The sequence below is a fragment of the Sorghum bicolor genome, chromosome 10 (genome assembly GCF_000003195.3).
Source record: "Sorghum bicolor cultivar BTx623 chromosome 10, Sorghum_bicolor_NCBIv3, whole genome shotgun sequence".
Classification (NCBI taxonomy): domain Eukaryota; kingdom Viridiplantae; phylum Streptophyta; class Magnoliopsida; order Poales; family Poaceae; genus Sorghum; species Sorghum bicolor.
In genome coordinates this window covers 4,328,153-4,356,120 of record NC_012879.2, presented here as the reverse complement: position 1 = coordinate 4,356,120, position 27,968 = coordinate 4,328,153, and the positions used below count along the sequence as shown (strand labels likewise).

The following is a 27,968-nucleotide window of genomic DNA, read 5'->3' as shown; positions in this document are numbered from 1 at the left end:
CCATGAAAAGGTGCTGGTAAATGTCTTCCACCAGACAAAGTCACAAAACCTTCACATAACGCCATTACTTCCACACAGATCTAATTAATTGCAATGATTTTCATGCCACCTAAATTAGAGACTATTATGGTACTAAATTTTGCAAAGTGGAGGATACAAACATACTTCAATTGGGTCAACATTTGAAGTTCGAAATAGGCATGAAAATAAAGTCATTGAAACTGAACATGGCTACAACTACTCCTACAGGTTCTGTAGATTGGCACATAGACATACAAGCAATAAATGAGGCCTAACTGCAGCTCTACAAGCAGTGGCGGAGATCCAGGATCACTGATTTGGGGTGGGGTGGGGGATGCCACTTCTTTTTCTCCTCATTTTCCTCCATTTTTTCTCCTCTTCTTCATCCATGCATAAAATTGGTGGGGGGCTCCATTTTCCGAGCAGGGGTAGGGGGGCTCAAGCTCCCCCAGCACTCACGCTGGATCCGCCCCTGCTACAACCTACAAAGCAATAAACACAGCATGCCTTTTTTCTTTACCTGATCGTTACAAACTTATTTGTGCCATGCTTAGCCCAAAACGTCTTCAAGTCAATTGGATTAGCAAGGTTGTACCCTTCACCAGCCAGCTTCTCAAGCACCTTTTTGAATGCACCTTGGCTCATCTTCCTTCCAGAAATACGTGCGCCCCGGCGCTTTGTGCTCATTGGCAGTGGATACGTCGATATAGAAGTTGTGCAGCATGCAGACTGCCAGCCACCTGGACCCCATCGGTAGCATTGCTGGGGTGCTCCGGTGCACGAGCACACTGGAGTTGGTATGGTGGCAAGGTCCAGCTCAATACCATTAATCACCATCCCCACAGTCTTCTTAGGTCCCCTCCTTCGGGGCGCATGCCCATTGAGCGCCCCATCCTCCAGTGGAACAGCAATCTTCTTAGGCTTCTTAGGCTTTGGTGACTTAGGCTGCCGATTCTGCTGCCGGCCTCGCTGCTTCTTTTTCACAGGTGGCCCGGTACTAACAACTGCGTGATCCTCAATCAGTGGAGGTGGTGCTTCCTCTTCCTTGCATGGAGGAGGTTCCTGAAGCTGTGTCTCAAGCTGTGGTTGCATCATCTGGAGAGTATGCTGTGCATCTGATACCATCCCATAACCAGTAGGATGGTGATGCACAATATGTCCGACATGCGCAGGATGGCCACCATGGCCTGGATGCCCAGCATGCCCAGCTGGTCTGATAGGACGAGAATGAAGGACCTTCTGCTCACTGGGACGTTGGTGGTGTGACTGGTGCAACCAAGCTTCATTGCGTGAGAAGTCCATGTGAATAGGTTGTGACTCGGTAGGCATGCCACCAGAGGCTCCACCACCAGCAGGGCCGCGGGGATGTTGCGAGTGCTGCATGTGGAGCTGGTGCGGGGCATTGTGGTGTCCATGGTGCTGCAAGAAGGCACCGTTCGGGAGCAGTGACTTTGTGTCCCGGTCAGGTGGTACGGACGACATGAGCTGCAGGCCGAGGTTGCCTTTCACAGTGTCATAGAAGCCCCAATTCCGAATGCCTAGGCTGCCGTCTTCGTCGTCCATGTCTGATTTGTGGAAAAAGCAAATCCACCTCCGAAGTCCGCAATAAGGAGAACCTCCTCGTGGTTCTGATCAGCCCATCTGTGAAATCGGCCCTCCAATCGGCAATCCCTACACACCCATTTTGGCAATCAGATCAGAAGAAGCAGGTCTAAAAATACAAAATTGCAGGAACTCTGGATACAAAATCGAAGCCAGTGGTGGGCCTAGTTGTAATGGTTAGGTCAGATCCGGATATAAATTGCTTCGGTTAGGGTTTGGGGATGCTCGGTTCAGCACAGCAGGGAAGGGGCGGTCCTACCTGGTGGATGTTCGTCGCCGGCGAAGGACCCCGACGAACAAGGTCGGCGACGCCCACCCAGTCGTCGACGGAGGGGGGCTGGGGGTGGTCAGAGCACGGAATGCAAACGGATCCTCTGCTACGCCGCCGTGCCGTCGTTGGACCTCCTATCCGCCGCCCGGGCACCGCCGAACGCCCACTCCCTCCGCATCGTATTCGTATAGCTAGCTTAGCTCCCCCCACGCAGGGCCCAGTGCATATACGTAAGTGCCACAACCACGGCCCAATAAAAACCCTCTGTGCTGCCAACTTCGTTCCGGTTGCCATTGCGATCTGCCTGTTGTAGTGAGAATTTTTTATATCTATTTTTTAATTTTTTTCCTAAATCAAAAAATTGCAAAACTTAGGCATTATTTGGTATAGTTTCACCAACAGCTTCATGAGCTATTATGAAAACAAAAACCCTTTTAAAACAGCTTCATGAGTTACTTTTTTTTATGTTCTTACAAAGAAATGGAAAACTAGTTTTTCACAACTCTCTCACTCATTTCTCTCTCTCGGCCATGCATAAGGCTGTTGGTGACATTATTTTGCCAAATAATCTTTATAAAATAGCTCAGATTCACTTAGAAAGCTGCTCGTGAAAAAAAACTCACTAGTGAAGCTGAGCTATGCTAAATGAGGTCTTATACTATTGTCATTGATTGAAGCGGCGAGAAGGACATAACATCGATGACTTGGCTGAATATAAGTTACTACCAATTGAATTATTAAAGCTTTCCGTTTTTGTGTAAAGTTAAATGGAGGCAACACTTTGTTCTAGAGAAAAAGAGATCTAGAACTTGTAGTTTAAGATTTTTTTTATTTGAGTTCATTTTGATATAAAAACTAATACAATGTTCATATGTGTATTTGTAGATCTGAACATGAAATTGTTCATTTAGATATCAAGATGGGTTCAAATGAAAATATGTAGACTACAAAATTGTAGATATCTTAGGTATCTACAATATATTTATAAACATTATCCCTATATAAGGTTATTATATACAGAAGTTATGTTTTTTTTCTAAAAATATGTTGCGCTAGCTAGTGGATAAATCGAGGCAATTTATTTGCACCCTTGCATAAACACATCTTTTAAAAAATTATAACTTATTTTAGTCACATATAAAGATAAAAATTTAAATATGAACTGTATTTAATGATAACCTTTTAGTTCAAATAGTTGCGTTTGAAGGCATCTTGGTACCAAAATAATCTATATAATGTTTCAATCTACAAATATAGATCTAGATACTAGATCTAAACATTGTATCAACCTTTTAGCTAGGTATCTAAATGATCTGAAATGAAAAACTCATAAACTACAAAGTTGTAGCTTTTCTTTCTCTACAACATATTGGGACACTTTAAGTGTGATCGCTGATAGATACTTGAGCATGTGACACAATGGCAATTTGTTGCAATTTGGTTACAAGAGTACCTTACATGATTTCCCATTCACATAGGCAGCTGGATGCATTAATAGGCAGCTGGATGCATATATATACTTCATTCACATCTCGGCATTTCACTGCAGTATGAAGAATCTTCTAGAAATAAGAAATTGCAATCTGCCAATGAACAAAATAAATTACTTTGACATTTCAAACAATGTAAAATCGATACATTTGTATCGGCCAAAGTATCACCCTAAAATATTCTTTTACTAAAATGTTAGTAATCACTATAATTTTTATCATACAAACTAACCATATTGTGGTCCTACAGTGGAACTACAAGTGAGAATGCACCTTCATGATCTGCTTAGTGCTTCCACAACTTGATAGCAAAGGAAAACAGTAAAACATTTCAATGCACAGTGAACAACACAACTAAATAAGGGAAGAAAATAAAATATGAAAATAGTTGATAACTATGCTTTGTCTTGCTGAGTTGTATTACATATCAACATAAGCACACTGCTAAATAGTCATATTGAATCCGCAAATAGGTATAGAAAGAAGCTCATTATACCTTAATATAGTGCAAAATAATTTCAAACTGCAGAATTTGATTGAACACATCAATGAAAAGTTCAGCTTACCATTTATGCATCAAAAATATTCACGTGAAACAAATAGTTGAATCATCTGTCAAGTCATTAGATGTTTCTTCTACAATTGAGGATACAACTTAAATGCTTATTCAATCATGAAAGAGCACCAAGTAAGCAACTTATAAAGCTCATGCAAAGAAGGCCAACAAAACATCAAGGTTATATCTCTATGAAAGAAAATAGTATACTGACAAGTCTTGTAAAATAAACCAATAAAATTTAGGTTTCATACATTGTAAGAATGGTCAAAAACTGACACCGCAAGCAATAGACATTAGATTGCTATCGTTTATTCAATCCAATGCTACTGTTTTCTACTTTAACAAAACTATGCAATAAAATTTATACCAAAAGTAAGATGACACAATATGCTACTTCAAAGCAATCACACTAAAGTCAGAATAGGGAAGGGATATCTCTAGTACTTGTGGCGTGGTTAGTCAAATATATTCAGATGCAATAGTTGTCTATCCTGCACCTTTGATAGAAAATTCATCTGGAACTAAATACAACCAGAGCATTAAATTTCATAGTATGTTAAATAAGGAGATGGCGGGGAAGATATCTCAGGGCTGGAGGGGAAATAGTTACCATGGAACACAGATGGGAAGAGAGTAGCATCCAACTTTAGATCCGGCTGCTGCCTACCTGCCTCCCCTTCTCACCATCGATTGATTTGAAGGACATGGAGTGCTCTGGAGGAGAGAGTAGCATCCACCTTCAGACCTGGCTTGTAGGGGGCGATGCTGACAGCCTGCTTCGCAGATTGACGACGAGCGGCCTTGCAGAGACCCTTTGCTAGGGTGCCGTCAGTGCATGGAGGGCGGGGGACGCAGTCAGCAGTACGGGGAACTCGTCAACGGTGGAGGCCTGGAGAAGAATCTAGGACAGCGGTGCCTGAAGGAGAACGCGTTGTTGTGCGCGGGGGGGGGGGGGGGGGGGGGGGGGGGATGGATGTATGTGGATGGGTGGAGGGGCACGACCTCGAAACTACCAGATCTGGCGTCATTGACCATGGCCGACCCTTCACCGATTTGGCCGTCTCACATCTTGGATCCGGCGCGGATTCTCGCGAGCTAACAGCACCTCCAATGGGTCCATCGGAGGTTGGTCCTCCATGGTTTGCCACCACGCTCAAGCTTGCCGGCACAACCACGCCCCCGCCCCTTGTCGATTCTAAGGAGGAAATGGCGACGGAGGCGGGGAGAGGAGAGAAAAGGAGAGAAGGATCGAGAGTCAGAGACGTCGGGCTAGGGTTTGCGGGTTGGGAGGCTAGGAGCAGAAAGGTTTGGACTGCGGGTTGATTCTAACAACTCAAAGGGCCTTTTTACAAAATAGACAACGACAAGTGTCGGTATGCGAAGAAGCCACCAATGCTCCGAATGCTGTGGTGCTTGCAGAATGGAGCAGTCTTTAATAACTTCCGATGATGAAGTTGGTGGTTGGTAAGTTACCCATTCGCAAGGTGGCATTTGGATGATTATCTTTGGCCTTCTAATGTGGGATGTAATGTTTCGAGACATACAAGATGTTTTCCATTCTAAAATCCACGTATGTGACCTATGAACCTTGTTTTTATTTTGTTTGAGGAGCGTACCCATCTTTCATGCAAAGTCATGAGAATCGACCTTGTAGCGCAGTTCCTTACTAGATCCCTATATACACCCTAGGTGTAGAATACTATTCTACACCGAACTGTTATACTGAGCAAAATTCAGTATCGCTCAGTATTCGTGTTTCAGTATTTCATGGTCCTGAGTGTTGGACAAGTTGATACTGAACACTCTCCAGTACTGCTCAGTATTTTTTCTACTCAGTTTTGACTTGCGGTGTAGAATAATATTCTACACCTAGGGTGTAGAATAGTATATATATATATATATATATATATATATATATATATATATATATATATATATATATATATATATATATATATATATATATATATATATATAACCTTGTCATGATCTTTTTCTTGGAGCTCTTGGTAGCCTACAAAAGTACTGTCTTTTTTTTCTCTTGCATACAACTCCCTTAATCTAAAGAAAGTACTTGACATGCTATTTATATAACCTACCAAACTTTTTAGGCTTTAACCCTCGAACTATAAAACCGAATATTCTACTCTCTAAACTTTTTAAAACCAGTCAAAAAACCCCCTCAAGCTGTTTTTGAGGATGGTTTTATTCTTTTTATTTTTTATTTATTTCCGTTAAATCTTTAAAAAATCATAATAAATCATAAATAGAAAATCTAATTTTTTGGACTCCTCATGAGTAGATCTACGCACTGAACATATAATACGGTATGCTTTAGTACAAAGTTTTTGTTATAACTTCATATCTATGTTTTTCTATAATTAATTAGAATAATTCATATATGCAGTTTCTATGGTCCAATTATGGTGAAATTTTTGTGGTGAGCTAATTATCGTTTGGTTGAAGTATAGTAAAAATTTCATACCCATTGGATCATGTATAACTTAGTTATAGATTTATTTAGCTTTATTCTTGTTAAAGCTATGCTTTATCTATAACTAAATTATACGTAATTTAATAATATAAAATTTTTACCATAGTTTAAGCATACAATAACGAGCCCATCATAAAAATTTTACCATAATTGGACTATAGAAACCACATATATAAATTATTCTAATTAATTACAGAAAACATAGATTTAAAGTTACAACAAAAACTTTGTATTGAAATATACTATATTATATGTTCAACCTATTCATCTAGAGTCTAACAAAATTAGAATTTTTATTTTATGATTTTCTATGCTTTGTTATGATTTTTTAAAGATTTGGCGAAAATAAAAAAAACAAAACCACCCTCCAAAATCCACTCGAGAGGGTTATTTGACCAGTTTTAAAAGATTTAGTGGATAGAATATCCAGTTTTATAGTTCAGGGGGTAAAGTAGACTATACTAGATAGTTGAGGGGGTTATGTAGACTTTTTCCTATAACTTTAAGAGTGAAGGATACATTTAGTTGTCTGAATCAGGCACAGTTAGAAGAGGTCAATGAGTCACAGACTCGCAGTAGATTGAATATCTGAATTCAAAAAAAAATTCTCACAAAAACAAATATCATGGGACAATTTCTTTTAACCCCTCCCCCTGTCTTAATCTCTAAGTCGTTTTGACTTTTCTAGGTACACAATCTTTATTATGTATTAGACATATTGTATATCTAGGTATATAACAAAAGCTATGCACCAAGAAAACCCAAAATGACCTATAATTTAGGACAGAGGGTGGTACGTCTGAGAAGCGAGGCTCGTAAAGTGTATCATGTCCTTATACAAAAGAACTGTCACAAGTCTTGACTGTCAAGATGACCTGAGACGAACAAGGTACACAACAATGTGCATTTTCTAGCTTGCACACAAAGGATGCTTTTGCGACCGCACGCTCACTTGGCGCTAATAGGTAGTACTTCACTAAAATCTGTGAGAATTCCATGTCCCAAAAGGTATCGCGGTATAGACCATCCAATGTTGCGCAGTTGTTTGACGGCCATTTTAAATATACTGGCTTTCCTCCAGGCCATGTGTTGCCTTTTGATCAGTCCTAGATGAATATGGCGCTAAACGCCTCCTCCAGTGCTCTTCTCTTACTCAATTCAGCAGTCCATCCACCAGCTCGTGCTACTCGCTCTGCACGTAGTCTCCTGGTCTCCTCGTCATCTCCTTGAAGAGGATCTGACCGACTGCCCATTAGTTGGGGAGCCATACCTGTGGGGCGAGGCTGAGCCACTCCCCCAAGAACAGCGGCAGGTGCATACTGGCCCTGAACTCCTGCCCCACCACTAATACCCTGAGAACTCCCAGCAGCCTGTTACAGATTGCAGGAGCACCAAGTGTTCGCATTTATACCAAGAACACGACATCAACGCATCAGAAAACAATATCAAAGTAAAGCAGTACAGTATAGAGAAACATAATGAAAGGAAAAGGAACTTCGCAGTTCTTTATGCGAGATATGTGTGAGTCAAACTAGATGAAACACTTAACATAATTATATAAGGATACAAAGTGAAGATGATAATAGCATGCCTTTACTAAATTTCATTTGTGGTCATGTTGGTCGGGTAGGGCAATATCTAAAGATGTAGGAAATCTATGTGAATATATATATACCGGTAACAAAATGCATAATGAAGGTGAAACATGCTGGCAAAGGATTTAACTTGCTAAAAGATTTGCCCATTTGATCACCAAATCACCACTCCTGCATAGGTCATTTTTTTTCTAGTGCAAAACATGCAGCCAATACTGTGATTATGATCACAATTACCAATAGAACATGTTGATAAGACGTCAAGGTGATAAATCTGAAAACTGTCACTTCATCATTTAGTATTTCATCACTACCATATTCTCATGATGTTTACTAGAAGTTTGCCTGGTTGACCTACTACATGGTGGTGCCAAATATTTCCCATGCAAGCAGTTTACCAGTGACACCAGCATGATGCAATTGCTCATGTATTACACAACCAGCTATGAGACTATCAGATCTCTAAGTTGAAGAAAACCCATATTTTATAACCTTCATAATTTTTTATGAAGAAAACATATATCTTGAAAAATATCTACTGACCGTATCATTGACCTCGGCCTTTATAGGGTTCATCCTGCTTGCTTTAAGTGCTGCTGCAAGATCTTCCGCCTATAAAGGAACACATTATACATAAAAGATAAATCTTTCTCAATCGGATATATGAATTATATCAAAAGTTAGAGTAAAACATTTCAACAGGAATTTCGGTACTCCATAAGACTACATCAGGGATCATGACAAACACACCCTTTTAGCTCTGGACAAGTATATCTGCTCCACATTTTCCTGTTGGTATCTTGCAATTTTTGCTTCAATCACCTCGACATCTATCCCTTCGATCAGGTTGAAAGCTTGAAAAGAAAAATCAAACCTGCTAAGCTTTTCCCAATTGGTATAATTCAAGACTAATAAATTATAGGGCCTGTTTGGCAGGGCTTCTCTCCGGCTCCGGCTCCATCAGAGGAGCCCTACCAAACGTTTTTCTGGAGGAGCCAGAGCCGTTTTGACGAAGCCACAAATTATGGCTTCTCCAAAAAGGAGCCACTCCCTAACAAACAAACAGGTGAAACAACTCACTCATATCCTCAACTTCTTCCAGATAATCGTTGTAGTCCTTCAGACTAGGGAAGTGTTCCTGCGTCTTATTGAATCTGAACCCAAATCCATACAGATAATGGTAGTTAGCAGCTTGATAGAAAAGAACCCTTTTCTTACAGAGAAGAGAGAGATTGCTTCAGGGTGTGGAGCGCACATGCTGGCTATCCTGCGGCGGACGGTCATCTCCTTCGCCCACGCGTTCCCCCCACCGCCTGACACCATCACCATCTCACCGACTCCGCCTAGACCGCAGGATCAGCTCCCGCACTGCCGTGGACTCGCGCCGCGGCGGGTCCCGCGCTGCTCGGCGCACCAACGGCCGTGCCGCACAGGCTCGGCAACGGCGACTAGCGCCAGGCCCAGGCAGCCAGGCGGGGCGGTGGGTGGGCGGCCGGCCGGCGGGGTGCTGGCGCTCCGCGCCTGGGCAGCTCGACCTCCGTGCTCGGGGACGGCGGCGCTCGTCCGCAGGGGCGCCGTGTTGCAGACTCGCGGCCTTGGGGGCTCGGGACGGGGATGTGGCTTCTTTCAGTTCTTTCTTGGGCCAGATTTTTTTATGGGCTAAAAGATCGAAAATGCTGACTACTAGTAAAACTTTTTTGGGCCAGATTTTTTGATGGGCTAAAAGATCGAAAATGCTGACTACTAGTAAAACTTTCCTGGGCCAGATTCCATTGGAAGTGAGCAGGGAGGGGGAAGAAGCGCATGCCTTAACGGCAATTAGAGAGGAAATTAGAGGTCCTTTCCGACAAATTACTGGTTTTAGTCGATCTGAGCCGTCTGATACCGATCGAACAGCTAGGAGCTTGCACGTGTCAAGGGTTTAGACCTTGTCCCTTTGCATCCACGTGACGAACGCCATGGCGCTTGCGGTTCGCCTCATCGGCCGCCGCCGGCTCCTCCCGCCGCCTCTCGCCGCCGCCGTTGCTCACCTCTCTGCTGCTTCCCAGAGCCCGTGCTGCCACCACCCACTTCCTATCCCCGCGCTCCCGTTGCCCCCTCGTGAGCTCCCTCCTTTTGCTTTCCATTCGCGAAGCTTCTCGTGGTACTCCCGCTCCGGGTCCGGGTCTGGTTCCAGTCCCGTCACCGCTGCCGCGGACGCTCCCGGAGAGGATGTATACACCGAGAAGGAAAGCGTGTACTTGGATGGCGTGACAATCGTTGATGACGGGGAAGGGGTCGCCAGCGGAGCGGGTGCTGCGGCGGATGCCGTGGGAGGTGCCGCCGGCGCCACGGCCGACGGCGTTGGGGGAGTGTCGGAATTGGCTGTTAGCACAATTTTGGACCTCATGGACGGGTTCCATAGCCTCACCGGACTGCCGTGGTTAGCCTCTTATTACTGCGGAAAAAAAACTTTCCATTTCCCTTTATTTTTTGCAACACGCTCTCTCGTGCCAATTTGAGGGTATGCTTTTGCTTTGAATATCGTATTCGCTCGTACTTTTGCGTATGTTATTATGAATGTCCCCTGTCATTGAGCCAATGAGTGTAGTTTAGTTGTTGATGTTCACCACAGGTGGATGACAATCTCCTTTTCTACTGTGGCCATGAGACTGTTGATACTTCCTGCCCTCATAGTGCAGCTTCAGAAGACTGCTAAAATTGGTGAAGTATTCCGAAGATGTAAGTTGTACTGCCTGCTCTGCAAGCTTCGTAAATTTTATGGTGATGCAGCAACTTATCGGCTATCAGATACCTGTAAAACAGATCGATCGATGTCTTTATGCATCTTACAGAAGTTGAGCAGAAGTGTATTCTAAATTCCCAACGGTTTAGTGTATGTAATTTAATATGTTTAGCATCCAGTGACAATTAACGATCAGTACCCCTGTGCCTTGATTCAAACAAACAAAACGACCAATACCCCCTCCTGATGTAATAGTATGATAACGAACTACTGCCTTAGTATATTGTTTGACTCAAAATGCTTATGTTATGGGAGCCTGATTTCAAAGATACATCTGTGACATTTGCTTTAATAGATTGTGCATTTTCCATGTCTGATTGGACTATCCTATATCTTTTTTTTTTGAAGTGTCCACTTCATTACCCACTCCTCAGCCTGGAAATAACTTCCGTGAAGAGTATGCTTTGTTCCAGAAGAAAAAGAAGGAGCTTGGTTGTCCCTCATTTCTTTGGAATTTTGCCTATTTTTCGGTACAGGTAATGATATAAATATTGTGATAAGATCTTTTGGCTTCTGCCCTTCACATAGTTTAATATTATTAGTTACAGATCTTATGATGCTGTCAGTTAATTTTGCAATGTACATTTTGTTGTTCCTAATTATGTTCTCATCTCTTCTGCCCTCTGTATTTCGTCGCAGTTCCCTTGCTTTATTCTTTGGATGATGAGTATACGGAGCATGTGCTTGAATAATCACCCTGGATTTGATAATGTATGTTCAAGGTATCTCTGTACTTTTTTCTCTATTCCTTCCTTGTACTAGTCCCATATTTCGTGAGGAGAGTATGATATGATGTCTTAAGGAGTCAAGGCCACAATGTTAGCAGCCATAGTTGTTGTTGATACTGTTTCCATTTTATATGTATTCATGTTCTATATTCTTTGTTGTATCGTTTAAATTAACTGTTTACGCAAAAAGTTCAATTTGTTAATTACAGTTAGGATGAAACTTATTGAAACTATAACAGAACGTTTATACTCCATATTCAATCCTAGAATTGCTATGTCGCTATTGGCCAATTGCATTAATGCACTTGTACTTTACCTAGCTATGAGAAGAAAGAAAAATATGCCAATTTGTGAACTACTGAATTACATTATTGATACCATGTGCTCCCAGGTGTTTTAAGGAACTAATGTGCCAATTGAGCTACTAGAGATATCTTGCTTAGCATACTGTTAAGTTGCAAGTCTGGAGGTTGCATTAGTTCTTTTGAAGATTCGGAGCTCTTGATAATTGTGGTTGTTAGGTGAAAGGGAATCTATATCCAGGGGCATGGTGAGGTGGTTGAAGAGGTTGCGGGCTGGATTCGGCTGAAGGTAGTCACCCAAAGTTGCCAACATCAGGGTAGTGAATATGGACTGGATGGGGTTTAATACCATAAAGCTTGGATGCCATGTTAGATACTCAACAAATAAGTTGTATTGAGTTGAAAACTGGTACAGTACTTGATGTGCCAAAAAGCCAAAAACATATCAAGCTATATGCTAGTATTGATAGTAGTGTAGTACTATAGTTACCATTTATTTCCCAGATATACATTGTCTAATGGCAAGTGTATCCTGTTTGTGAAGCATATATATATATATTTTGCAAGGATTATATTCATCCTATTACGCTGCATGGTCAACTCATTTTCATTTAATCTATATTAACTTCCTATATTGTTTATTTCTGTACTACTAAACAGGGTGGGATTCTGTGGTTCCATAACTTGACTGAGTTTCCACATGGCACTTTAGGTCCCACCTTTCCTATCTTAGTTGCTGGTCTGCATTACCTAAATGTTCAGGTACTCTCTTGCCAATTTCTGTTTTGAATGGTTTTGTCTACTATTCTCCCTTTCCAATGTGTTTCCTTTTGCTTTGTAAGTCTAGTCTCTAGTACCAGCCTACCAGGCCAACACACAGAAAGTATAACAAGTTAAAAATTCATAGCTGGGTTAATTTCCTTCTAGTTGGTTCTCGCTGTGTGATTATTAATTTGAATTTCACATACAGCATTTGGTTAAGAATCATGCAAGCAAGCTGGTGTACAAGCGATGACAACATTGAGGGCCTATTATGAGCTTAGATTAAACTAGTGCAGTTGAACTTGTGTTGGACGGATTATAGGTTGGTGTGAACTGGTGATTTTGGTCTGTGATTATCTTTTTTCAGTCTTATATAGATGGAAGTGTGTTGATATTCAAAAGATCTTTCCAAACATAGAACCTGGGGGGAGGGGCGGGGGTCAGCATGGTGTTATGTATTAAGCCATGTTCTTATAAAACCTTTTTGTTTAAATAGAACATTTTATGTTATTTTTCACTCAGTTGATCAACAATTGTAGTTTGTAACCTTATGAAGCTATTACTAGGAGTTTGTTTATTCTAAACTGTCTCTGAGACTGACTTCATCTGTTGTCTCAGATTTCTTTTCAGGGCTCCCAGATCAAGGATCATCCAGGAATTTTTGGCTTGCTGGCTAAGGTATGATCCAGAAAACCAGTCACAGGGATACATGTAACTAGTTGACTAGCTGTCGTAAATTCTTTATAAGTTATCAGCATAAGTAACCCATTACTCAGATTTTGTAATAAAGAGGAAAGAACATGGGTGACGACCATCAATCAGTCTTTTAATCATATATATTATGTGTAATTGTGTATAGTGTACTTGAGCAGTTGGCCTTAGGAGTTATGGCCCATATGATGTTCTTAGCTCACTTGGATCATGTGGGTACCTGCAATTGATGCAATGAAGTGTTTTGGACATGATCCTGAGCCCCTGACAGCAGCAGGGTGTCATGTGGAGTAAATTATTGGACCAATGATGATGAACTGCTCCTTTTACTTGTTTGGTGGCAATCTGTGGACTTCAATGAAACACTTGCGAGGTTTAGATGGTAAATAATACTAGCATTACAACCAAAGACCAAAGGTTGTTAAAATCATATACCTGAATCGGATCGGAACTCCAACGGTAGGATCACAAATCATAGGAAAATTGTAGATTCTACTTACTAGAATCAACGCAATCAACTAAGGTCGTAAAGTTGTAAAATTGGATGATAGAATCAAGACTTTAGCAACTTTTTTTTCTTTTGAAACAAAAGAGTTTAACAACTATGATTACAACTATCTCCCACATGTTTTCTTTCTGTTGTTATATTGCAATGGTACCACCACTGCCAAATGGCATTGTTGTTGCATTTGTATGATTGATGTGGTTGCTATACTGACCTGCGGATTTATACCCAAGTAGTAGCTATGGTTGGTACTTATGAATACGCATAATACCATTCTTAGAGGTATGAATTATGTTCGGTGGGCTGCTCTCAACCTTGATGTCTGCAATTAGGTATTAAGATTTTTTTCCTCTTTAGTGAGGTCCATTAAGATACCTGTGAATTTATTTCAGGTTGACTGTTTGCTTTGGACGCATTCTATTTTCACTACTTTTATGTAAAAATCTAGTCCTGTTCTGAAAACATTTCTTTCTTGTTTGCAGTACTATAGAATATACCTTGATGTCCTGACTATCCCTTTGTTTCTTATTGCATACGTGGTTCCTCAGGTCAGTTACTTGTGTTTTCCCTTTGCTTTATTTCATATGTGATTCCTCAGATCAGATACATGCATTTCGTTTTTATGTGGTTACGAACAAATGCTGTGTGGTTGATTTCAGATTTAGTTCTCAAGTTTGCTGGGCAGAAATTAATTAAATAAATTGGCCTAATTATTATTGTAGAATTTCATAACCGTGCAGGTGCTTTAGTATTTGCGATGGTTTCCAGCAATAGTTCTATTTGACACATTGTTCCATTCGCATTACATTACTATCCTTCTAATATCCCAATAATGACAGGCACACGCCACTTATTCCTGCTTGTGTTCTCACAAGCAAAATAGACAGAGTTGGATGAATAAGATATTGCATCTGGAGGGGGAAAGCAGGTTGCGCAGAACTGTGGGCTGTGGCAAAACCTGATTTCTTTTCTTAGGATTTGAAACTAAAAGGACGATACTCATGCATTGTGAGATGATGTGAACTAATTTGCAATAAATTGTTTAGTCAATAATGTTTTTGCTACACCAACATGTTTATTATAGCCAAACTGGTTGCAGAAGAAGTATCACACTTGTGTGCAACTTTTGTTTCACCCAAATAGCAATTCAGATGCTGAATTCTGGTTTTTGTAATCTTTGATTGGCAGGGAAGCCTGGTCTACTGGACTACAAATGGTTTATTTTCTGTAGCTCAGGTTAGAGCATAATTTTTGCTTGTTTGCCTAAATCTTAATTTGATTTTTGTGGTAAAGTAATTGTAAACCTCATCCACAAAATAGGGAAGATGGATCACATGTCCTGGTAGACTTATCTCATTTCTTTTTTTTTGGGTTTGCCATTGATCAAATGCATGTTTGAATATCAACAAGGTAGGCATGTGTTGTAGGCCTGTAACACCCTTTTTATGCTTCTCTTCCAATAAATCAATAAGTGAAGGCTAATATATGAATCCTAAGAACACCTTGAAGGAGATACTAAATAGCCCACAGTAGATGGTATGATAATGCAACTGCTGTCAAGAACCCCAAAGAGGTTGCTTAGAACAGACAGATGCATCCCAACCTCTATTACTATTGTGTAAACTCCAACAGGAAAAAAAGGCTTATGAATTCCCCTTTTTGTTTGTAATTTCCTGTTTCTATCCTTTGAGCAGATCAGGTTCCATGCATTTTAATTTGAACAAGCTTAATGCGGTGAAGTCAGCATTTTGTACTTCATGTTACATTCTATTTATTTTTTTTCAAATGATTAAATCGCAGCAATTGTTCTTGAGAAATGATGCTTTCCGCAAGCTGTTGGGATTGCCGGATACTAGAGCCCACGTTGGTTACAGAGCAGAAAAGTCACCTCTTGAGGTACCTGAGATGATGCAGGCATGCCCATCTACTTTATGTGCTCTAGTTATTTTCATTATGTGCAATTAAATCATGATGCTGAAGTTATCATGAATTTACAGAGGACACAGCTAGAAGATGCTGACTTGCAAATGAAATCGATGTCTTCTGATAAGGGAACTGCCAGTGAGAGTACAACTCCTAATTTTGCAGTGGAAAGTTTGGAAGGAAATATATCTGTGTCCAGCTCACCTGAGGAGCTACTTGAAGTATGAATGTTTACACAAATTCTTTTGTCTTGGAATATTGTTTCGATATATGAATTCTGATGCATATACGTATATGTTTATCATTAGCAAGCATTACATTATCTGGGGACTGGCTGCCGAGATCAAGCGCTTCCACTGATCAGGTAAGTTGGTGTTGTGCTTTGTCTGATTAATTTTGGCTGCCATTTCCATTTTCAAACAATGGGAGTTGGTGATCAATGTTGCACACAGGACAGCAGTAGAGAGAAACCCAGATCTGTCTACAGCGTTGATTGCAATGGGACAAACCCTGTTCTCAAATAAATTGTTTCCTGAAGCTGCAGTTTGTTTTGAACATGCTATACCAAAGGTCTGTTGTTACCTCAGATGATTTTCATGATCTGAGACAGTAATTTAGTAAGACTCAATGCTCTCGATTGTGTAGATTCAAGAAGATGATCCTCTTCTCGTGCTTGCATATTTTGGGGCAGGTCTTTCAAACGAGCGTCAGGTAGAGTACTGCTGCATAGAACTCAGTTTATAAAAACATTTGGAATGACAGCGAACAACCTAAGCATCACTTCGGTTTCCAATGTAGGGGGATAATGAGACGGCAATCAAACTCCTGCAGAGATTAGCAGAGCTCAAGGAACCCAAAAAGCCCATCAACAAAACCTGCTACTTCCAAGGGATGCTTACTTTGGGAAGGTAAAGTCCTTTTATAGCTCATTCTGTTACAAATGGTCCATCGATAAGAGCAACTCCAGCAGGGCCCCTACTCAAGCCCCAATAGCTAAATATGGGTGCCCAGGCTAAAAACATTACTCCAGCAGGGCCCCTACTCCAGACCCCATATTTTTGGGCACCCATATTTCTCCCCCATACCCCATATTTTTGGGCACCCAACAGGACAACCCCCATCCTCTATCGTGTGCCCTAGCCCAGCGCATGCTCCCTCTCTCTCTTCCCTTGTATGTGCTTTGGCTACCAATAACCTACATTCTAGATGGTTGCTTGGCCCATCATGTAGCCACATATTGTGGTTCAACTCCATTGCTGATTTTATTTATGTGGTTCTGTTTTCCTAAAATGCTGGACAGTTGCTAAACGTGCTGACATTGGTTATTGCAGTATATTATCTAGAGAAGGCCGGAATTCTGAGGCTGCCAAATACCTGCGGATGGCTATTGCTTATGATCCTGCTGTAGAAAGACTTCTTAAAGAATGCGAGGAAGGAATGGATGATCAACCAAAGCCAGAGGAGAAATGATGTGGTGGACCTGAAAAAGCCACATTAACAGAGATAGCATACTGCTTTTGTTTTTGAACACTAAGACATGGTTTGTCTGGAATTGAAATTCTGGAACGCGAACAAGCAAATCCTGGGCAATTAGTGCTATAGAAGAAATATGAAACCAGAGGGTGACAATTGCACGGTCATAATATCTAGGACATACTGCTGCCTTTGAAGTCTGCGGTTACCTCACACACATCTGTCCAATTTCACACCTTCCAGTGCGCTTGAGCCCCAAGTCCCAACATACTTTCCTTGTAACTTTGAATGCCCAACTTGTGTTTTTTGGTAGAATATAGTCATTTCAAAATTTGTAAAGAAATCAATACGCGGCAGAAATTTCAGCGACATAATGATATTGTTAAAAAAATGCACATGACCTCACGGTAGTGGACATTTTTTTTGCTGTTTGATTGATAATAAAGTTCTCATCATAACATCAAAGCTTATTTTAAACTGCTGCCTTTAAAGTAATTTTGTAGCTCAATCTAATTTTATCCATGGCATTAGCCATCACAATACCGTGGCCATGCAAGTCCACGATTTTTTTTTGGGGGGCCAAGTACACAGTATTGTAAAGTTAGTACTCAAATAATAGTATCAGAGTTATCGTTTTTGCAACAGCAGTACCTCTGCCGGCATTTAAACTGTTACAAGGTAGGAACTCAAACAAAACAAGTTCTTAAGCCGAGAACAATAGTTAACCGCGTGGGAACCAATCTTGAACTCACCCCCATAGCTCTGTCCTATGTAAACGTTTGACCTTGAGCATTACATCTCATAGGCGCCAGATAAATTGTTACATCCATTTTGCTAGTACACAGGGAAATGAGGATCAACATCTTGTCCCCACGCCTGCAGCCCACCGATGATATCCTTCGCAGAGGCAAATCCCTTCTCATGGAGAAGCTTGACGGCTCTCTGAGAGTCATTGCCTCTTCTACACAGGACAACCAAGGTTGACGCCTCTCCTGTTTCCTTCAGTGAGGTTTCAAGTGTAGACAGCTTCTCTTCCAACATGGAGAGCGGGATGTTCAGAGATGGAGAAATCGAAGCTATTTGGAAGTGATGTGCGGGTCGTACATCCAACAATAGATGAGGTTCACCATTGTCAACCAGTTTTTTGTAATCTCTGCAAGTGATCCGGGCGCTCTCTGGGAGTAAGTTCACACTTGGTGCTGCCTGCAGTAAATGTAACAGTAGATGAAGACACAGACTTCAATACATTCTTGATATGATCTGCACTGCATCCATTCACATTACCTTATCAGACATTGGTGATTGTGTGAAGTTCTCATAGTCAAACTTCTGAAAATCTTGTTCTGTGAAAACAGAATTTTTGCCACAATGGGTGCAATCTGGAGAGCTTCCACGAATCTTAACCTGCAAATATACTTAGACATGATAATGAGCTATATTAAGACAGTCCTATCGCTTGCGTCCAAGCAATGCAAACAACTTTGAAGGACCAAAGTTTGTTAATAATTTGCAGGATGACCAGAACTACATTGATGACCATAATCCACTTAATGGCAGACCATCTGAAAATAGGATGAATCCTCAAACATGGTTTCAAATCCCATTGGTGACTGGAAATCACAGTAAGTTCTTGGAGAAGAAACCAATCAAGATCATGCAAAAGCTTCAGTGTCTACTTCACAGTTAGATTCTTTTAAAAGTTTTAGAAGGTTTGTAACACTAACTACTGGTGCTGGGAATACGTTAGTTACCAGCTCTCTGCAAAGGTCTGGAAAACATTAAAACAGGCGAGTTAACCCTGCTAGCAACAGCTATGTTCCCAGAATCTAAATGGCTCGAAGGTATTATATATTGGATCAAAAGCACAAAACTAAACTTTATGAGGCACAATCAAGATGTGACCATCACATATAAGGATACAACACAGCAGAAAAAGGTTGTTCCCATAAGAAAAGAGAGTCAAAGTTTCTCTCTCTTTTTTTTCACAAACACAGGAGAGCTGTGTATCATTATATTAAGAAGAAAAAGGTTTGTAACCCATACACCAAACAACCAGACACTTTTCTCACTAGTGCTAAGAATGATCCTATAAAGGATTACTTTCTTGTTAGAACCACTATTGTAATTCTTGAATTAGACTCGAATCTGTGATAATATACTAGAAACAAGGTGTAAGTTAAAACTAGATAGGAGGATGTAGCATTGCCATCCCCCGATGGACGATGGTGCTGGGATTAGGATAAATTGTGATCATGCATCCAAAGATAATAAATTTACAGAGTGAAGTCACATACAATTCTAACACGAGCAGAGAGTGCATCAAATAGTAGCATTCTTCCACATAGGGGCTCACCAACACCAGTTGCAATCTTTATAGCCTCCAGAGCTTGTAAGCAGCCAATCACTCCCGGAACTAGTAAACAAAACAGTAGTTAGTACACCAGTGCAAAACTATGTCTAATAAAGTAACTAACAGGGAATCAATCATATATAGCAGCAAACTATATAAACTAATTATACAAATTGCTAACTTAACTGAGGTGTCTACACTGATTTCTTGTAAAAGCACAATAAATACCACAATATTTAAGAACACCCTGAAGAAAAAGCCATTTTAGTAATTACATTACTGAGTGAACCAAAAAAACCTGTAGCCACTGAATAATTAAGGATTAATATGGACATAAAAAATATTAAAATTACACAATATTGGAGCCACTAACTTATGATTTAAAATTTCCTATTTGGGTTGAAGTCCACATCATATAAACAAAGAAGTTTGATGAATTTTAAACAGGACAAAAAAAACTAAGTTTTTGCCCACTGTACTAATGACGAGCTTCTACAGTGTCACCTACCAACCCCAAGAACACCACTGTCTGAGCATCTCTGGCAGGCTGCCACAGGTGGTGGACTTGGAAAGAGGCACCGATAGCATGGACTTCCATTATGATGATAAACAGTCAACTGTTAGAGAAGACAATGAATGAATGAAAGATATAAGGTGAAGTAAAAAGGGTGCAATATCTTTGGCAAGAAAGATGCTTACCTGCCCTTCTAAACCTAATGCTGCACCAGATACAAGTGGCTGCAAGAAGTAGGTCAAATGTAAGTGATTGATCAATGCATGAATAAATGAGATCAATAAAAAGATATTACACTATATATCGTATTGATGGGGCAACATGGCAGAGCAAGAATTCCATATCAAATATAGAGTGCATCACTTGCAACAAAAAAAAGTTACCTTGCTCAGCAAAACACAACAATCACTGATCATATACCTAGTAGGAAGGTTGTCAGTTGCATCAACAACTATATCATATCTGAGGTTGTTTTAGTTAATGCTGAAAACAAGAGTGTTGCCTTTGAGAAAAAAAAAATACTGTATCTGTCACAGCATATATTGTAAGGATACTTCCGAACAACCTCCAAAGCATTGCATGGCTTCAGAGTATGATGATGCTCTACTACCTTGATAGAGGAATTAATCCTGATTTGAGACAACATATGTGATATAGTGAAATAGTAGAGTACATTAGGTTGGCAATCAATGCAGAGAGAACTGCCAAAAGGATAGTTTCTTACTCACGGCAAGCATCAGCTGCTGACTTCACTTTTGATTGTCCAACATATGCTTCTTTATGAATTATCTAAGAGAGTTTGAGAACAAAAATCAAGGTTAGCATTGATATGTATGACCGCCACAGGTTAAAATAACCAATTTTGATCATGGGTTATGTTCTTGTTTTATCAAGCGGAACTCTCTCACTTCACTACAAATTTGCTAGCTTATGAGTGCATATTTATATCTCCCTTCTAATTGAGTTACTAAGAACAACAAGAATATATCATGCAGATGATTCAGTGTTTATGTCATGTGGGGCCGCACATACACACGTCAGCGGCGGGCCCGAGACATCCGGCGGACCGCTGAGCGCGCTGCAACAGCAGGAGAAGGCGCGCCCAGCAGCCAGGCCGAATTAGGTGGCTAGGGGCGGGCCTTGATTGTTGGCCCAGTTATTTTTATATAAGTTTAGTTATCCTTTTAAGTTGCAATTTATATTAGTCCCAAATAGGCTATTTAGCATAAGGAGGCATAGTTAAAGGGACATAAATATCTGTAGACACTTTTGATATAAGCAAGCAAGAATTATTATCTACAATCTCCTTTCTCTTCTAAAACCTAAGCCTGCGGCTGAGGGGAAAAACCTCGCCGGAGAAGACGGATCGCGGCTATGAACTACGTAGCCGAGGTCCAGCTACCGTAGGGCTTGACGCCCTTGACAACCTGGTATCGCGATCTAGGCGATCCTCATCTGCCCAGTCCACCTCCCCACCACCAGCTGCCGCCCAGACTCCTCCACCAGCCACCGCGCCACCCCTCGTTGCGCCTGCTTCCCCGACGCCGTCCTCCGCTGCATCCTGCACATCGCCGATGGGAGACGCCGAGGACCTGAAGACCACCGTGGCTAATCTGGCCAAGGCTGTTGCTGCCCTGCAGGCCACTGCAGAAGCCACCGCCAAGACCATGGAGGCTCAGGCGCAAGCAATCACTGCCCTCTCCTCCACGTCGGGCTACAAGCCACAGTTCGGCGAGCATCACCAGGATCGACCGCCGAGGTTCCAGAAGATGGACTTTCCACGCTACGACGGCAAGAGTGATCCGCTGATCTTCATCAACCGTTGCGAGTCCTACTTCCACCAGCAGCGGATCATGGAAGAGGAGAAAGTCTGGATGGCTTCCTACAACCTGGAAGAGGGCGCCCAGATGTGATATATCCAGGTCCCGACGGACGAGGGTACCCCGTCATGGCGCCGGTTCACGGAGCTCCTCAATCTCCGTTACGGGCCGCCGCTCCGATCAGCACCCCTGGCTGAACTTGCGGAGTGTCGCCGCACCTCTACAGTTGCTGAGTATCAGGACCGGTTCCAGGCGTTGCTTGCCAGGGCTGGTCGCCTCGACGAATCGCAGCGGGTGCAGCTCTTCAACGGGGGCCTGCTGCCGCCGCTCAGCATCGACGTGCGCATCCAGAACCCCGGGACTTTGGCGGCCGCCATCAGCCTTGCACGGCAGTTCGAGCTGCGGGAGCAGCACACACCCCAGCACCCTCAGCCAGCGAGGGCCGCCAACCGGGGGCTCGTTCCGGCCCTTCCAGCACCTCCACCGCGCCTCGCGCTGCCAGCACCAGTGGGCGCACGGCCTACCCCCCAGGCGCAGGTCACGATCGAAGGCCGCACCGTCAAACGACTCTCCCAGGCAGAGATGGAGGAACGTCGGCGCCTTGGTCTTTGCTACAATTGTGATGAGAGGTATGGCCGCGGTCACAACCGCGTTTGCAAGCGACTGTTTCTTCTTGACAGCTTGCCAGACGACGACGACGACGACACGACCGACGATGGGGCCGATGCCGGGGTAGAGGAAGGCGACACAGAGGCACCCGTCTTTTCTCTCCACGCGGTCGCAGGTGTGCCGCTTGCTGACACTATGCAGGTCCGGGTGTCGGTCGGTACAGCGACATTTGTCGCCCTCCTGGACAGCGGCTCCACTCATAACTTCGTCGCCGAGGAGGCTGCGCGACGCACCAGCCTCCGCGTTCAGCCCCGGGCACACATGACGGCCATGGTCGCGAATGGCGAGAAGATTCCATGCCCAGGTGTCATTCGGCATGCTCCGGTCACCATCGACAACACCACATTCGCCATCGACCTTTTTGTCATGCCACTTGCAGGCTACGACATCGTGTTGGGAACACAGTGGATGGCGACCCTCGGACCGATCGTGTGGGACTTCGCGGCACGGTCCCTGTCCTTCACCTACCAGGGCCGCGCATTCTGCTGGGCAGGAGTGTCGTCCACGGGTGCACCCAGTCTGCGTGCGGCCACGGCTTCCAGCGCGTCCCTCCTCGACGGGCTGCTGGCAGCATACGACGACATCTTCACCGAGCCCAGCGGCATGCCTCCACCCCGTGCCCGCGACCACGCCATCACCCTCAAGCCCGGCTCGGCGCCCGTTGTGGTGCGTCCATACCGATACCCGGCGGCACACAAAGACGAGCTGGAACGCCAGTGCACAGCCATGATCCAGCAGGGCATTGTTCGCCGCAGTGACTCGGCCTTCTCTTCGCCCGTGCTCCTCGTCAAGAAGGCCGACGGCTCATGGCGGTTCTGCGTCGACTACCGCGCCCTCAACGCCCTCACCATCAAGGATGCGTTTCCCATCCCTGTCGTCGATGAGCTCCTGGACGAGCTCCATGGCGCCCGCTTCTTCACCAAACTCGACTTACAGTCGGGATACCATCAGGTGCGGATGCGCCCGGAGGACGTTCACAAGACGGCGTTCCGCACTCACGATGGCCTCTACGAGTTCCTGGTGATGCCGTTCGGGCTGTGCAACGCCCCGGCAACGTTTCAAGCTCTGATGAACGACGTGCTGCGCGCTTACCTCCGTCGGTTCGTACTTGTTTTTTTATGATATCCTGATCTACAGCACCACTTGGGCGGACCACCTCCGCCACCTCCGCGTCGTCCTGGACATCCTGCGCCGACACCGCCTCTTTGTGAAGAGGTCCAAGTGCTCGTTCGGCGTCTCCTCTGTCGCCTACCTCGGCCACGTTATCTCCGCCGCCGGCGTCGCCATGGATCCCGCCAAGGTCCAGGCTATCCACGACTGGCCGCAGCCCCGGTCGGCACGTGCAGTGCGCGGCTTCCTTGGCTTGGCCGGCTACTACAGGAAATTCATCCACAACTACGGCGCCATTGCAGCCCCTCTCACGGCGCTTCTGAAAAAGGAGTGGTTCGCATGGGGCGCCGAGGCGGAGGCTGCTTTCAGTGCCCTCAAGGGGGCCGTGACGTCAGCCCCAGTGCTAACCCTGCCGGACTTCTCCAAGCCCTTCATCATGGAGTGCGACGCATCGACGTACGGGTTTGGGGTCGTCCTCATCCAGGAGGGACACCCGATCGCCTTCTTCAGCAGGCCGGTGGCCCCTCGCCATCGCTCACTCGCGGCCTATGAGCGAGAGCTCATCGGCCTAGTACTCGCTGTACGACACTGGCGACCGTACCTCTGGGGGCGCCGGTTCATCGTCAAGACGGACCACTACAGCCTCAAGTATCTCCTCGACCAGCGTCTCGCCACAATCCCTCAGCATCATTGGGTTGGCAAGCTCCTCGGCTTCGACTTCACCGTCGAATACAAGTCCGGGGCTTCTAATACGGTGGCCGACGCTTTGTCCCGTCGCGACACCGAGGAGGACAACGTGGTTGGCCCCCAGGCGATCTCCGCTCCGCGCTTCGACTTCATCGCGCGTCTACGGCATGCTCAGGCCACTGACCCAGCACTGGTAACCATCCACGACGACATCTGTGCTGGCTCACGCGCAGCTCCTTGGACGGTGGCGGACGACATGGTACTCTACGATGGTCGCCTGTACATTCCTCCGTCTTCGCCCCTGGTACAGGAGATCGTGGCTGCGGTCCATGATGATGGTCACGAAGGGGTCCAGCGTACTCTACACCGCCTCCGTCGGGATTTCCATTTTCCCCAGATGAGACGGATTGTGCAGGACTTTGTACGGGCGTGCGTCACCTGCCAGCGCTACAAGTCCGAACACCTACTTCCGGCAGGACTTCTACTGCCGCTACCGGTCCCCACCGTCGTCTGGGCAGATATTGGCCTCGATTTCGTGGAAGCCCTGCCCCGTGTCCAGGGGAAGTCGGTGATCCTCACTGTCATCGACCGCTTCAGCAAGTACTGCCACTTCATCGCCCTCGCTCACCCATACACGGCGGAGACGGTGGCACAGGCTTTCTTCACCGACATAGTACGCCTGCATGGTCTTCCGCAGTCCACGGTGTCGGACCGCGACCCGGTGTTCACGTCGGCGTTCTGGCGTGAGTTGATGCGGCTCATGGGGACCAAGCTGCACATGACGTCCGCGTTCCACCCCCAGTCAGATGGACAGACGGAGGCAGCCAACCGCGTCATCGTCATGTACCTGCGCTGCTTCACCGGCGACCGTCCTCGGCAGTGGCTCCGGTGGCTTCCCTGGGCTGAGTACGTCTACAACACGGCCTACCAGTCGTCGCTTCGGGAGACGCCGTTTCGTGTGGTGTATGGCCGCGACCCGCCCACCATCCGTTCTTATGAGCCTGGTGAGGCGCGAGTGGCTGCAGTGGCTCGCGACATGGAGGAACGCGAGGCTTTCCTCGCTGATGTTCGTTACCGTCTGGAGCAGGCACAAGCAGCACAGAAACTGCAATACGACAAGCACCATCGACAGGTTGTCTACCAGGTGGACGATTGGGCGCTCCTGCGTCTCCGACAGCGTGCGCCGGCCTCGCTACCCCAGGCTACAACGGGCAAGCTGAATGCCCGCTTCCTGGGTCCTTATCGGGTCGTGGAGATCATCAACGACGTCGTTGTCCGCCTTGCGCTTCCTGCCCAGGTGCGCATCCACGACGTGTTCCATGTCAGCACCCTAAAGAAGTTCGTGGGCACGCCTCCAACAGCTCCACCGCCTCTGCCCGACATCCATCACGGCGCCGTTATTCCAGTACCTGCACGGTGGAGCAGGTTCATCTCGCCAGGGGAGTTCGCCAGGTCCTGGTTCATTGGCAGGGTGAACCGTCTTCTTCAGCGACATGGGAAGACTTGGATGATTTTCGCGAGAAGTATCCCGCCTTCTAGCTCGAGGACGAGCTGGATCTTGAGGGGGGGAGAGATGTCATGTGGGGCCGCACATACACACGTCAGCGGCGGGCCCGAGACACCCGGCGGACCACTGAGCGCGCTGCAACAGCAGGAGAAGGCGCGCCCAGCAGCCAGGCCGAATTAGGTGGCTAGGGGCGGGCCTTGATTGTTGGCCCAGTTATTTTTATATAAGTTTAGTTATCCTTTTAAGTTGCAATTTATATTAGTCCCAAATAGGCTATTTAGCATAAGGAGGCATAGTTAAAGGGACATAAATATCTGTAGACACTTTTGATATAAGCAAGCAAGAATTATTATCTACAATCTCCTTTCTCTTCTAAAAACCTAAGCCTGCGGCTGAGGGGCAAAACCTCGCCGGAGAAGACGGATCGCGGCTACGAACTACGTAGCCGAGGTCCAGCTACCGTAGGGCTTGACGCCCTTGACAGTTTAAATATAATCCAAAGAAAATATTGAGGACGCTAGATAAGAGGGACAGAAGACATGCCAAATTATTTCACCTGTCGATGAAGGTTATTCAGTTCAACATCATCACCATCCACAATGCCCAAGCAACCTAATAAGATAACAAGCTGTAAGGAATGATAGATTAGTGAATACAACAAATTAGTGAACTGGAGCCCATCAATAAATTCACTTTACACATATAAGATATGTAAAATCTGTCTTATCATTAAAGAAATATAATTTCTTCCTTGAGAAACGAACATAAAACACAACTTCACAGCAGAGTATGAGGCAGCTGTTGAGAAGGAAAAAACATGGATCTTCCTAGCTATAACCGTGTCCTTTGGAACAATCAGATTGAAGAATCTTTGCAGCATTTGTTCATTCTCTGTCCGTTTGCTTCTGCCTTTTGTAACCTAGTTAATGTGCAGACAAGCTCAGACCTGGACCCTTTTGAATGTCTTGATCAGTTCAATCAGCAACTGAACATGCCCTTCTTTATGGAAATTATCATCATTATGTGCTGGAGCATATATAAGGCAAGACATGATCTAATTTTCCAAGGAATCCAACTGTCTGTTTTGGCTTCCAAGAGCTTTAAATCAGAATTTTCTCTGTTCACCATGAGGGCAAAGCATAACTACTTCCCTCTAATCGATACATGGATAGAAAACTTAGTTTAATTCGGTTAACTTTCTTAGTTTCTTTGTTTCTTAAGCTTGTTTGTACTTCACTTCGGTTAACTCTTTACTTTTCAATTTAAAATATGTATTGCGGTGGGCCTCCTGATTCCCTGAAGAAAAAACTAAACAGCAGAGAGGAAAATTACCGACACCGCAAGCTGCTAGATACAACGCCACGGGAGAGCCCAAACCTCCAGCCCCAACCACTAAAATCGACGACTGTGACAGCTTCCGCTGGCCTGCCAGATAGTAGATGACAAAGGGTCAGAGGATCAGCCGGACGATGTTGCTACACTGCACCTTTTTTCCCAACAATATACTGCAATTATGAATTGTGATGACACATCGGAAGCAGAAGAGGCAAGCGTTATTAAGTATAGTAAACAAGAGAAGGGGGCAGTCCTTGGATCAACCAGGAAGCCATATTAATGGAAGCAAGTCTGAGACTTTGGAGGTGGCAAGCCGTGCTGATTGAAACGAAACAAAACAACTGACCTTCGACCCCGAAGTCCGGGAGAAGGAGGTGGCGGCTATACCGGTAGACCATATCCGCTGGGAGACCACCATCCAGCTTAAACCCGTTACTCACGCGGCTCTGGCACGCGACACTCCCGCCGCACGCACCATCCTCTACTCCTATCCCCGCCGCCGCACCGCTGACTCCCGCAGGCGTCGCCTCGAGCTGCGATTCCAGCAGCCGTATCCGGCCGTCGAGGTCCTCCCGCTCCGCCCGAAGCTTCTTTAGCTCCCGCTCTATCGCCTCCCTCCTGCCACCGCCGCCGCCGCCGCCGCCCATCCCTCGCCCACTGCTGCCGTGTCGCCTCAACCGCCGAAATTGTGTCGTCAGTCGCCGCAGCCGCCGAAATTAACCAACCGCGCGGGCCCACGTAAACAAATACGTAAA

General features: G+C 44.6%; 4 protein-coding genes across 23 annotated transcripts; 1 reads left to right on the top strand and 3 right to left on the bottom strand.

Annotated features, from left to right (window-relative positions):
• LOC8076161 (protein Barley B recombinant) lies at positions 41 to 4,902 on the bottom strand. 17 transcript variants are annotated; one of them, XM_021449611.1, is made up of 5 exons: positions 4,681 to 4,902; positions 4,554 to 4,619; positions 3,348 to 3,477; positions 1,883 to 2,198; positions 41 to 1,692 (listed from the first exon to the last, which is right to left on the bottom strand). In XM_021449611.1, exon 5 carries the CDS (start codon positions 1,582 to 1,584, stop codon positions 538 to 540), a length of 1,047 nt encoding a protein of 348 aa, XP_021305286.1. In that variant the 5' UTR covers positions 1,585 to 1,692; positions 1,883 to 2,198; positions 3,348 to 3,477; positions 4,554 to 4,619; positions 4,681 to 4,902; the 3' UTR covers positions 41 to 537. The 17 variants fall into 17 exon arrangements, with proteins under 17 accessions (XP_021305286.1, XP_021305292.1, XP_021305293.1 ...); XM_021449617.1 differs by having other exon boundaries at positions 3,348 to 3,453; XM_021449618.1 differs by having other exon boundaries at positions 3,348 to 3,437.
• LOC8072575 lies at positions 7,061 to 9,642 on the bottom strand. Its single transcript, XM_002436519.2, has 5 exons — positions 9,288 to 9,642; positions 9,113 to 9,186; positions 8,783 to 8,886; positions 8,576 to 8,644; positions 7,061 to 7,807 (listed from the first exon to the last, which is right to left on the bottom strand). Exons 1-5 carry the CDS (start codon positions 9,359 to 9,361, stop codon positions 7,544 to 7,546), a joined length of 585 nt encoding a protein of 194 aa, XP_002436564.1. The 5' UTR covers positions 9,362 to 9,642; the 3' UTR covers positions 7,061 to 7,543.
• LOC8076160 (ALBINO3-like protein 2, chloroplastic) lies at positions 9,943 to 17,638 on the top strand. 3 transcript variants are annotated; one of them, XM_021449376.1, is made up of 15 exons: positions 9,943 to 10,454; positions 10,647 to 10,753; positions 11,166 to 11,293; positions 11,457 to 11,528; positions 12,508 to 12,609; positions 13,228 to 13,287; positions 14,308 to 14,373; positions 15,014 to 15,061; positions 15,626 to 15,739; positions 15,823 to 15,969; positions 16,057 to 16,112; positions 16,201 to 16,318; positions 16,394 to 16,459; positions 16,547 to 16,656; positions 17,080 to 17,638. In XM_021449376.1, exons 1-15 carry the CDS (start codon positions 9,991 to 9,993, stop codon positions 17,216 to 17,218), a joined length of 1,797 nt encoding a protein of 598 aa, XP_021305051.1. In that variant the 5' UTR covers positions 9,943 to 9,990; the 3' UTR covers positions 17,219 to 17,638. The 3 variants fall into 3 exon arrangements, with proteins under 3 accessions (XP_021305051.1, XP_002437924.2, XP_021305052.1); XM_002437879.2 differs by having other exon boundaries at positions 9,944 to 10,454; positions 15,626 to 15,721; XM_021449377.1 differs by having other exon boundaries at positions 10,158 to 10,454; positions 10,628 to 10,753; positions 17,080 to 17,436.
• Positions 17,813 to 27,905, bottom strand: LOC8072574 (adenylyltransferase and sulfurtransferase MOCS3-1). 2 transcript variants are annotated; one of them, XM_021449378.1, is made up of 11 exons: positions 27,560 to 27,905; positions 27,211 to 27,303; positions 26,435 to 26,490; positions 20,810 to 20,874; positions 20,640 to 20,714; positions 20,469 to 20,547; positions 20,271 to 20,309; positions 20,080 to 20,188; positions 19,575 to 19,634; positions 18,506 to 18,636; positions 17,813 to 18,424 (listed from the first exon to the last, which is right to left on the bottom strand). In XM_021449378.1, the coding sequence occupies exons 1-11, from the start codon at positions 27,858 to 27,860 to the stop codon at positions 18,056 to 18,058; spliced, it is 1,377 nt and encodes a 458-aa protein (XP_021305053.1). In that variant the 5' UTR covers positions 27,861 to 27,905; the 3' UTR covers positions 17,813 to 18,055. The 2 variants fall into 2 exon arrangements, with proteins under 2 accessions (XP_021305053.1, XP_002436563.1); XM_002436518.2 differs by having other exon boundaries at positions 18,506 to 18,625; positions 19,516 to 19,634; positions 27,560 to 27,904.